General features: G+C 50.1%; 1 protein-coding gene across 4 annotated transcripts in view; it reads right to left on the bottom strand.

The window, feature by feature from the left end:
- Positions 1–12277, bottom strand: part of lcp1 (lymphocyte cytosolic protein 1 (L-plastin)) — a 126625-nt gene that overhangs the window by 64499 nt on the left and 49849 nt on the right. For all 4 annotated transcript variants that reach the window (XM_072514286.1, XM_072514285.1, XM_072514288.1 and 1 more), the window contains exon 2: positions 7471–7571. In XM_072514286.1, the coding sequence (XP_072370387.1) occupies positions 7471–7537 (67 nt within the window). In that variant the 5' untranslated portion in view covers positions 7538–7571. The remainder of the gene's footprint in view (positions 1–7470; positions 7572–12277) is intronic.

Raw genomic sequence — 12277 nt, 5'->3', positions numbered from 1 at the left:
TTAGTGTCCAAAGACGTGTAGATTAGATGGGGTTACGGGGATAGGGTGGAGGAATGTACCTAGGGAGGGTGCTCTTTCAGAGGATTGATGTAGGCACGATAGGCCGAATGACCTCCTTCTGCACTGTAGGAATTCTATAGTTCTATTCTGTGGCCATCTCTGTGTTCCCCATTATTACCTCACCAGTATTGTCCTCTAAAGGGCCAACATTTACTTTAGCTATTCTCTTCCTCTACATAGACTTATAGAAGCTTTTGGTATCAGTGTTTATGTTTTCTGCTAGTTTCTTTTCGTAGTTAATCTTAAATCTTTTAATTTTATTTTAGTAGCCTTTTGCTGAACCCTAAAAGTTCTCCCAATTCTCCAGCTTACCATTAGTTTTTGCAGTAGGGTATGTCCTAGTTTTTGCCTTTATGTCCTCTTTGACTTCCTTTTTTAGCCATGAAACGTTTTTCTCCCTTTTACAATTCCTCTTCCTCTCAGGAATATAATTTAATTGAGAGGTATTTAATATTTCCCTGAACATCTGCAATTGTTCCTCAACTGTCATACCCTCAATTATTTGTGCCCATTCTACTTGGGCCAACTCTTTCCTCAGGCTTGTATAATTATCTCTGCCCAATGCTAAAACTCTTGTATGGCACTCTGTCTTCTCTCGCTCAATCAAAATTTGAAATTCTTGCAATCTGTGATCACTGCTTCCAAGAGTACTCTTAATGACAAGACTATTTATCAACCCTTTTTCGTTGCATAATACTAAATCTAAAATAGCCTACTCCCTGGTTGGCTCCATAACATATTGCTCTAGAAACAATCCCTCATACACTCCATGAAATCTCCCTCGAGGCTCCCCTTGCCAATTTGATTAATCCAGCCAATATGCATGTTAAAATCACCCATAATTACTGTTGTACCCTTCTCACAAGCCCTCATTATTTCTTGATTTACATTAGGCCCCACTTTGAAAGTATTGCTTAGGGGCCTGTAAACTACTCCCGCCAATGAGTTTTTTCCCTTGTTTTGTATTTCCACCCAGATCAGTTCAACATTTTAGCCCTTCGTGCCAATGTCATTTCTTAATACAGCCTTGATGTCATCTTTAATTAATAAAGCAACTTTACCTCCTGTTCCATCCTGTCTATCCTTTCGGAATACTGAGTACTCTTGGACATTCAACTCCCAGTCCCAGTCTGCCTGCAACTATGTTTCAGTAATGCCCACCAAATCATACCCATTTGTCTCTATTTATGTTGTCAGCTCATTGACCTTATTCCGAATACTGTGTGCCTTTAGGTATGAGGTTTTTAAATATGTTCGACTGATTTGTCTTTCCCTTGCAGGATTTTCTTGGGCACTTCCATTTTTCACACATTCTGAGCACCTGTATTAAACTCTGATAACACTCAGCCTCATCCCCAACTTTCACTCCCAGAGTCTTCTTACATTTTGATTTTTTATGTTTCCTTTCCCCTCCACAGTTGTTAGACTGGCCTTAGTTGTTAGACTGGCCTTGCCTGTTCATCCTATTAACCTCTACCGTCTCCTCACATGCTGATCTGGTGCTTTGGTACCCACTAACCATTATACTTGTAATTTTACCATTAGCTGCAGTTCCTAAAGATAGGTTTCTGACTATTTCTTTACTCTCTGCACGGTTGCTTCTTTTTGTAACTGTATTGAGTTCCCCTGCACCCCCCACGCCCCCCCCCCCCCCTCCCCTCCCATTTGCTAGTTTACAGTCCTTGTGACCACCTTACTTATCCTTTCCACTAAACACTGGTCCCAGATCGGTTCAGGCGACGACCATACCAATGGTACAGATCCCTCCTGTCCCGTTACTGATGCCAGTGCCCCATGAAATGGAACCCTTCCTTCCCACACCAGGAAAGTGGCCGGATTGCGATGGATCCTCTAGAGCAGCGGCCAGGAAGGCAGGCACAAAGCAAGATGGCGTCGGAAGGAGGCAGTTTAATATGGGGCCCTGACCAACAAGAGTTCCTGCGGCGTTGCATGGAAGAACTTAAAAAGGAGATGAAGAAGGTGCTGTTGGCCCCGATATTACAGGCGATTGAAGGGCTAAAGGAGGAGCAAAAGACCCAGGAGCAGGAGCTTCGGGTCGTGAAGGCAAAGGCTGCTGAGAATGAGGACGACATAAGGGCCTAGTGGTGAAGACAGAGATGCACGAGGCACAATACAAAAGGTGTGTGGAAAGGCTGGAGGTGCTGGAGAATAATGCGAGGAGGAAGAATTTAAGGATTCTTGGTCTTCCCGAAGGTGCAGAAGGGGCGGACGTCGGGAAATATGTGTGCACGATGCTGCACTCGTTAATGGGATCGGAGGCCCCGACGGGCCCGTTGGAGGTGGAGGGAGCCTATCGAGTTATGGCGCGAAGACCAATGGCTGGAGAAATTCCTCAAGCCATAGTGGTGAGATTTCTCCGATATAAGGACAGAGAGATGGTCCTCAGATGGGCAAAGAAAACTCAGAGCAGTAGGTGGGAGAACGCGGTGATCCGCGTATATCAAGATTGGAGTGCGGAGGTGGCGAGAAGGGGGGCAAGCTTTAATCGGGCCAAGGCGGTGCTGCACAAAAGGAAGGTTAAATTTGGAATGCTGCAGCCGGCAAGACTGTGGGTCACACATCAAGGGAAACACCACTACTTTGAAACGGCAGAAGAGGCGTGGACATTTATTGTCGAGGAGAAACTGGAATAAACGGGCTAGAAAAAGAACGTTTGGGACAAAGTGGTGGGGCGAATATGTGGGGTGAAGAGGGGGAAAAGGGGGAAGAGATGATTTCCCAAGTTGTTAATCCTGCGACCCTGTAACTTTTCTCTCTTCCCCATGTCGTGGGGGAGGGGGGGAGGGAGGATGAGGAGCTGGGGGCGCCTGCCATTGGGGGCGGGGCCAAATGGGAAGCGCGGGATTTGTTTCCGCGCTATTGTAATCATGGCGGGAACAGGGAAGCAGGAAGGAGGGGGCCTCGCACAGTGGGAGCCGAGGTCAAGGGGGGAAGCCGAGGTCGACCAGAGTTTGCTGACTTCTGGGAGCAACATGGGGGGTGCAATTACGCTAGTGAGGGATCTAGCGGGGGGGTGGGGTGGGTTTAACTGGGTTGCTGCTGCTGGGGAGAAGGGGGAGCTGGTATGGGGTGGGGTGGTCGGGGCGGGAGGACGCCGTTGGGGGGAGATACGGCTACGTGGGAACCGGGTGAGGAGCTGGATTGAAAAAGGAGATGGCTAGTCGACAAGGGGGGGGGGGGGGTAAAGAGCCCCCCAACCCGGCTGATCACGTGGAATGTGAGAGGGCTGAACGGGCCGATAAAGAGGGCACGGGTACTCGCACACCTAAAGAAACTTAAGGCAGATGTGGTTATGCTGCAGGAGACGCATCTGAAACTGATAGACCAGGTCAGACTACGCAAAGGATGGGTGGGGCAGGTGTTTCATTCGGGGCTAGATGCAAAAAACAGGGGGGTGGCTATACTAGTGGGGAAGCGGGTAATGTTTGAGGCAAAGACCATAGTGGCGGATAGTGGGGGCAGATACCTGATGGTGAGTGGCAAATTGCAAGGGGAGGCGGTGGTCTTAGTGAACGTATATGCCCCGAACTGGGATGATGCCAACTTTATGAGGCGTATGTTAGGACGTATCCCGGACCTAGAGGTGGGGAAGTTGGTAATGGGTGGAGATTTTAATACGGTGCTGGACCCAGGGCTGGACAGATCGAGGTCCAGGACCGGAAGGAGGCCGGCTGCAGCTAGGGTGCTTAAGGACTTTATGGAGCAGATGGGAGGAGTAGACCCCTGGAGATTTAGTAGACCTAGGAGTAAGGAGTTTTCGTTTTTCTCCTATGTCCACAAAGTTTATTCACGGATAGACTTTTTTGTTTTGGGAAGGGCACTGATCCCGAAGGTGACGGGGACGGAGTACACGGCTATAGCTATTTCGGATCACGCTCCACATTGGGTGGACCTGGAGATAGGGGAGGAAAAAGAACAGCGTCCACCCTGGAGAATGGACATGGGATTATTGGCAGATGAGGGTGTGTGTTTAAGGGTGAGGGGGTGTATTGAAAGGTACTTGGAACTCAATGATAATGGGGAGGTTCAGGTGGGAGTGGTCTGGGAGGCGCTGAAGGCAGTGGTTAGAGGGGAGCTGATATCTATTAGGACACATAAAGGAAAGCAGGAGGGTAGGGAAAGGGAGCGGTTGTTGAAAGAACAGAGGGTGGACAGACAATATGCGGAGGCACCGGAGGAGGGACTGTACAGGGAAAGGCAAAGGCTACATGTAGAATTTGACTTGTTGACTACGGGTAATGCAGAGGCACAATGGAGGAAGGCACAGGGTGTACAGTACGAATATGGGGAGAAGGCGAGCAGGTTGCTGGCCCACCAACTGAGGAAAAGGGGAGCAGCGAGGGAGATGGGGGGGTGAGAGATGAGGAGGGAGAGATGGAGCGGGGAGCGGAGAGAGTGAATGGAGTGTTCAAGGCATTTTATGAAAGATTATATGAAGCTCAGCCCCCGGATGGGAAGGAGAGAATGATGTGCTTTCTGGATCAGCTGGAATTTCCTAAGGTGGAGGAGCAGGAGAGGGCGGGACTGGGAGCACAGATTGAGACGGAGGAAGTAGTGAAAGGGATTGGGAGCATGCAGGCGGGGAAGGCCCCGGGACCAGACAGATTCCCAGTTGAATTCTATAGGAAATATATGGACTTGCTGGCCCCGCTACTGATGAGAACCTTTAATGAGGCGAGGGAAAGGGGGCAGCTGCCCCCGACTATGTCAGAGGCAACGATATCGCTCCTCCTAAAGAAGGAAAAAGACCCGCTACAATGTGGGTCCTATAGGCCTATTTCCCTCCTGAATGTGGACGCTAAGATTCTGGCCAAGGTAATGGCAACGAGGATAGAGGACTGTGTCCCGGGGGTGGTTCATGAGGACCAAACTGCGTTTGTGAAGGGGAGACAGCTGAATACAAATATACGGAGGCTGCTAGGGGTAATGATGATGCCCCCACCAGAGGGGGAAGCGGAGATAGTGGTGGCGATGGATGCCGAGAAAGCATTTGATAGAGTGGAGTGGGATTATTTGTGGGAGGTGCTGAGGAGATTTGGCTTTGGAGATGGGTATATCAGATGGGTACAGTTGCTGTATAGGGCCCCGATGGTGAGCGTGGTCACAAATGGACAGGGGTCTGATTATTTTCGGCTCCATAGAGGGACGAGGCAGGGATGTCCTCTGTCCCCGTTATTGTTTGTACTGGCGATTGAGCTCCTGGCCATAGCATTGAGGGGTTCCAGGAAGTGGAGGGGAGTACTCAGGGGAGGAGAAGAACACCGGGTATCTCTGTATGCGGATGATTTGTTGCTATATGTGGCGGACCCGGCGGAGGGGATGCCAGAGATCATGCGGATACTTGGGGAGTTTGGGGATTTTTCAGGGTATAAATTGAACATGGGGAAAAGTGAGTTGTTTGTGGTGCATCCAGGGGAGCAGAGCAGAGAAATAGAGGATTTATAGTTGAGGAAGGTAACAAGGGACTTTCGGTACTTGGGGATCCAGATATCCAAGAATTGGGGTACATTACATAGGCTTAATTTAACGCGGTTGGTGGAACAGATGGCGGAGGACTTTAAGAGATGGGACATGGTGTCCCTGTCACTGGCAGGTAGGGTGCAGGCGGTTAAAATGGTGGTCCTCCCGAGATTCCTTTTTGTGTTTCAGTGCCTCCCGGTGGTGGTCACGAAGGCTTTTTTCAAAAGAATCGAGAAGAGTATTATGAGTTTTGTGTGGGCCGGGAAGACCCCGAGAGTGAGGAGGGGATTTCTGCAGCGTAGTAGGGACAGGGGGGGGCTGGCACTACCGAGCCTAAGTGAGTACTACTGGGCCGCCAATATTTCAATGGTGTGTAAGTGGATGGGAGAAGAGGAGGGAGCGGCATGGAAGAGATTGGAGAGGGCGTCCTGCAGGGGGACTAGCCTACAAGCTATGGTGACGGCACCGTTGCCGTTCTCACCGAAGAAATACACCACAAGCCCTCGGTGCGGTCCCCGATATGAAATAACCATAGGTTTGTTCCGGGGAGAATGGATGGGGGATTTGGAGCATGGCAAAGAGCAGGGGTAGCACAATTGAGAGATCTGTTCGTAGATGGGACGTTTGCGAGTCTGGGAGCGCTGACGGAAAAATATGGGTTGCCCCAAGGGAATGCATTTCGGTATATGCAACTGAGGGCTTTTGCGAGGCAACAGGTGAGGGAATTCCCGCAGCTCCCGACGCAGGAGGTGCAGGATAGAGTGATCTCAGAGACATGGGTGGGGGATGGTAAGGTGTCGGACATATATAGGGAAATGAGGGACGAGGGGGAGATCATGGTAGATGAGCTGAAAGGGAAATGAGAAGAAGAGCTGGGGGAGGAGATTGAGGAGGGGCTATGGGCTGATGCCCTACGTAGGGTAAACTCATCGTCCTCGTGTGCCAGGCTAAGCCTGATACAATTTAAGGTGTTACACAGGGCGCATATGACTGGAGCACGGCTCAGTAAATTTTTTTGGGTAGAGGATAGATGTGCGAGATGCTCGAGAAGCCCAGCGAATCACACCCACATGTTCTGGTCATGCCCGGCACTACAGGGGTTTTGGGTGGGGGTGGCAAAGGTGCTTTCGAAGGTGGTGGGGGTCCAGGTCGAACCAAGCTGGGGGTTGGCTATATTTGGGGTTGCAGAAGAGCCGGGAGTGCAGGAGGCGAGAGAGGCTGATGTTTTGGCCTTTGCGTCCCTAGTAGCCCGGCGCAGGATATTGTTAATGTGGAAGGAAGCCAAACCCCCGGGTGTGGAGACCTGGATAAACAACATGGCAGGGTTTATAAAGTTAGAACGGATTAAGTTCGTACTAAGGGGTTCGGCTCAAGGGTTCACCAGGCGGTGGCAACCGTTCGTCGACTACCTCACAGAAAGATAGAGGGAATGGAAAAGAAGAAGACAACAGCAGCAACCCAGTGGGGAGAGGGGGGGGGGGGGTGGAGGAGGAATCGGACGGACTCTCAGGGATGTTATTGTATATGTATAGGCACTTGTTTTAGGTAATGTATATTGGACTGTTGGATTGTATCTTTGGAGAGTATTTATTTTTGACAAGGCAGTTGCCATTTAGTTTGGTTTCTGTTCATATATTATTTATTTATTTGTTTAAAACTGGCCACTGTTATTTATATTGCTTTATTGTTGTTTCAAAGAAACACTATGTACTGTTATGTTTGGCCAAAAAATCTTGAATAAAATATATTTTTAAAAAAAGAAAGAGAGTAGTACCGGCAGCGAAAGATGGGCCCATCTTCAAACTGAGAGCAACCAGCTACTTGACTTAACCTGAGGTACAATCAATGGACCTTCAGTTCAGTCAGACAGTCACTCAGTTGTTCCTTCCCAAATAACTATTGTTAAGGTTATATCATGAGGTTACTCACCAATTTTTGAAAATGCAATTTGAAGCTCTTCCAGCTCTTCACTGGCGATCTGTGCTGTTTTGGCCATAATCCTCTAATATCTCTGATACAAGCAAAAAAATCTGAAAACAAAATTAAAATATTTGGCTTATTACTTTCATAGTTGTAGTCAAATAATGTAATTTCTCGCAACAGTCCTCATTCCGACTAGTTATTTTAAATCACGCAGAAATATTGAACATAGAAAGGAAAATAATGTAGTTGCTTTCTTATCAGCTGATATTACTGATTTTCGGTCAAAATCTTGTAAATATCTCTTTTTGTCTTAATGATTTGAAACCATAAAAGAAAACGTGATCAAACAGCAGCAGCAAGAAGTGCATGAGTACAGCGCTTTCCTCGTCACCCAAAGGCACTTATATCCAACATTACAGCACTCACTCGGTACTTGTACTAAGGTGCTTACTTGTACTCAGGAGTATTGTAAGCAGGACTTCCGGTGGCGCCCTCGAGGAAGCAGGTCGCAGGTCGGATCGTTCCCGCCCGTGATGGGCAAACGGATCTTTTCCAACGGACTTTTTCGGGACCTGCCGATCTGAATCGGTGGAGGGGACGATAGGGAAGAGGCTCTCCCCCCGGGGTATGGCCAGCTGGACCAGAAGTGGTCGAGTGGAGCGGCAAGGATCGAAGCGGGAGCAGCGGGGACCCCAGACCGGGCGGCGAAGCATGGCAGATGGCAGGGACCAGGGAGCGGAGGCTCACTGGCCAAGAGAGCAACAGATGAAGTTCTTCAGGAATTGCTTCCCCGAACTGAAGAGGGACACGTTGGACTCGATGAGGGCGGTAATGGACCGAATGGTCGAGACACAGGCGGTCCAAGAGAAGGCGCTCAGGGAGGTCGAGGTGAAGCTCTCCAGCTAGGCGGACACGGTAACGGAGCTGGAGCACGAGGTGGAGGAGCTGAACTCCCGCCAGAGGAGGATGCAGGAGCTGCTTGAAGAGCTGGGGAACAGAGCCAGGAGGCAGAACTTGAGGATCGTTGGCCTCCCCGAGGGCTGCGAGGGATCGGATGTGGGTGCATACGCGATGGGTATGCTCGAGGCGCTGATGGGACCGGAGGCCTTCCCTCGACCCCTGGAGTTGGATGGGCCCATAGAGCCCCCCGCAAGGAAGCCCAGGACGGGCGACCGACCGAGGGCCTTGGTGGTCCACTTTCACCGGCTGGCTGACAGGCAACGTCTGCTGCGATGGGCCAAGGCGGAGAGGAGCAGCAGATGGGAGAACTGCTAGGTGCGCATTTACCAGGACTTGGGAACGGAGTTGGCCAAGAGGCGTGCAGGATTCATCAAGGTGAAGGCAGCCCTCTACAAAAAGGAGGTGAGGTTTGGAATGCTGTATCCTGCGAAGCTTTGGGTTACGATTGTGGAACTCCATTACTACTTTGAGACACCAGAACAGGTTTGGGCTTTCATTAAAGATAAGAAGCTGGACTTGAACTAACGGGCACTTAATTTTTTAAGTGCTGTACAGTGGCGGCGGTCTGTTAACCTAACTTGCTCTGACTAGGAGTGGACTTTTATTAAAAGAAGAAGCTGGACTTGAACTAAAGGACTCTGGGCTCTCAGAGCTTTTGTGTGGGGGCGGTTTGTTAAATTACCCTGTACTGTAATGTTTTATCCAAGATTGTTTTCAGCCTGGACTGAGAGTGGGGGCTGGAGGGCGCACTGCTTAGGGTGTTTTTGGGAGATTGCAACGAGGGGCGGGCGGGGGTGGGGGGGGGGGGAGGAGAGGGGCCCTGCAATAGGGGCCCTGCACTTGGTATCTTTCGGCGGGAGATCAGGGCCTCTGATAGGGGGATGGGCTAGGAGCTGGTTAAGGGACTTGAAACGGCACGGGAAAATACAATCAGGTTAATGGGTCCTTGGTGTGTGGGGGGAGGGCCCAAGCACTCGGCCGGGAAGTCAGGCCCCAAGAGCAGGGGTCAGCGTAGCTAGCGTAGGTCAGGGGGAACCAGGGAGAGTAGGAGGAGGGGCGGGCTAGGGCCAAGCACAGAGCTGACCTGGCAGGTCAGGCCTCGGGGGCAGGGGTGGTCGGGGGGGGGGGGGGGGGGGGGTGCAGCTGAGAAGTAGAGCAGAGGACACTTAAGTGGGCAAGGTGGGGTGACCAGGGATCCCCCCGGGGGAGAAAATCGCTTGCAAACTCTCAGGGAACAGCGCAGGAAACCGACAGCAGCAGCACCCGAGGGGGGGGGGGGTGGGGGGGGGGGGGTTAGAGCCACATTAGTTTAGTTGAACACGTGTGGCATGGGCAAACAGAGCTGATAGGGGAAGTGCCTTATGAACATGTTTATTCTTTCCCACTGTTCGTTTTCACTATGTTAAGGCTCTTTGCATAGGGCCTTTTTTTCTCTCTGTAAATGTTCCAAATTTGTTTAAAATAAAAAAATTCAAAAAAAAGGAGTATTGTGAGCAGTTTTGGGCCCTGTATCTAAGGAAGGATGTGCTGGCCTTGGACAGTGTCCAGAGAGGGTTCACAAGGATGATCCCTGGAATGAAGAGCTTGTCACATGAGGAACACTTGAGGACTCTGCGTCTGTACTTGGGAGTTTAGAAGGATGAAGGTGCATCTTACTGAAACTTACAGGATACTGCGAGGCCTGGATAGAGTCGATGTGGGGAAGATGTTTCCACTTGTAGGAAAAACTAGAACCAGAGGACACCATCTCAGACTAAAGGGACGATCCTTCAAAACAAAGATGAGGAGGAATTTCTTCAGCCAGAGGGTGATGAATCTGTGGAACTAATTTCCGCAGAAGGCTGTAGAGGCCAAATCTGAGTGTCTTTAAGACAAAGATAGATAGGTTCTTGATTAATAAGGGGATCAGGGGTTAGGGGAAGAAGGCAGGAGAATGGGGATGAGAAAAATATCAGCCATGATTGAATGGCAGAGCAGACTCGATGGGCCTGCTCATACGTCCATGGTCTTATGGTCTAAGGTGCCAGCCTAGATTATGTGCTGATGTTCCGGAGTGTGTCTTGAACCCATGACTTCTGACTCGGAGGCAAGCCACAATCGGCGGGATCACTTTTTGGCAAGTCTGCATTTTAGAGCGATGCAGTAAGCCTCACTCTAATGTGGAGATTCCCGAGGTACCTGAGGCTTTGGGATTCAACCGTCGCCTCAGAGACCTTGGGCGAATGCCGTTAATCAGTGGTCCCCACAAACGAAGACTAGAAGGGGCAGCACTCATGGGGGTCTCTCAGGGAATCGGAGGACCCCAGCTGCATGCCCCTTGGGTAGGGTGGCGCCCTGGCACTGTGGTGCCACCTGGGTGCCAGCCTGGCATTTTTTGCATGTACGGTCAGGCTGGGTTGCCTGCTGGGGGCTGGGGGCGGGGACTCACCCCTTGTGCGTTCGGGCTGGGGAGGAGGTCGGGGATTGTTTCAGGAGCCTCGGAGATCGGGACACCACAATGGGGAGTTCTGGCGAGCGGCCCCTTTATTCAACCCGAGTCTGCGAGTGCAGGGAAATACGCGGCTAAACGTGCTCGCGAAGGGACTTTGATCCCTTTTGGGAGAATCGCGACCATGGCTTTGGCCCCTCAGCCCCAGGACATCACTGCAGGAGTTCCTCGAAGAAGTAGCCTAGGCCCAACCATCTTGAGTTGCTTCATCAATAACCTTCCCCCCATTATTAGACCAGAAGGGGGGGATGTTTGCTAATGCTTTCAGTGACAATCCCATTTCTCGCTCCTCCATATCTGCTTGCATGCAGCAAGACCTGGACAGGATTGGCCTGATACATGACAAGTAATATTTATGCTACACAAGTGCTAGGCAATGACCATATCCAACAAGGGGGTCTGACCACCATCCCTTGATATTCAACATTATTACCATCACTGAATTCCCCACATCCTGCGAATCACAATTGACCAGAACCATAATGGACCAGTCATATAAATACTGTGGCTACAAGAGGTGGTCAGAGACTGGTAATTCTGTAATGAGTAGATCAATTCATGGATCCTTGAAGCTTTTGCACCACACATGGTCCAAGTCAGGAGTGTGATTAGATACCCACCCCCTGCCTACCTCAGAACCCGCTGGGTGGAGCATAAAATTCTGATCTCGGTTTGGGCTTATAAGTGGTAAGTAATAGTCATACCACACAAAGTACCAGGCAATGACTATCTCTAACTGGAGAGACTCTAACCACCGTCCTTTGCCATTCAATGGCATTACATTTACCGAATCCACCATCAACATCCTTTGCATTATCACTGAACTGAACCAGTACGTAAATGCCATAACTATTACAGCAGATCTGAGGTCAGGTATTCAGAAACAAATGGATCACCTCCTGTCTCCCTAAAGCCTTTCCACTATCTACAAAGACAGGATTGCAAAGGGATACTCTCCATTTGCCCAATGGGTCCACTTAAGATACTTGCCATCATGTAAGACAAAGCAGTCTATTTAATTAGTATCTCATCCACACCCTGTGCCACCAGTGCACCAGGGTTGCAACACATACCTGTCTTCAAGATGCATTGCAGCAATTTGCCACGGTTTTATTAGCAGTATCTTCCAAACCTGCAACCTCCGCCAGCCTGGCGAACAAGGACAGCAGATGCATGGGAACACGACCACTTCCAAGTCACCAACCTGACTTGGAACTATATTGCTGTTCCCTTATCGTCTGAGTCAAAATCTTGGAACTCATCACTTAACAGTCGTGTGGGAACACCTTACTGCATAAACTTTGACTGTTGAAGAAGGTGGCCCATCACCACCCTCTCAAGGACAGCTCGGATGGCCAATAAATG

This window comes from Scyliorhinus torazame, chromosome 8 (genome assembly GCF_047496885.1).
Source record: "Scyliorhinus torazame isolate Kashiwa2021f chromosome 8, sScyTor2.1, whole genome shotgun sequence".
In the NCBI taxonomy this organism is placed as follows: domain Eukaryota; kingdom Metazoa; phylum Chordata; class Chondrichthyes; order Carcharhiniformes; family Scyliorhinidae; genus Scyliorhinus; species Scyliorhinus torazame.
Note: the sequence above shows the minus strand (reverse complement) of the source record. Positions and strands in the feature narration are given on the sequence as shown.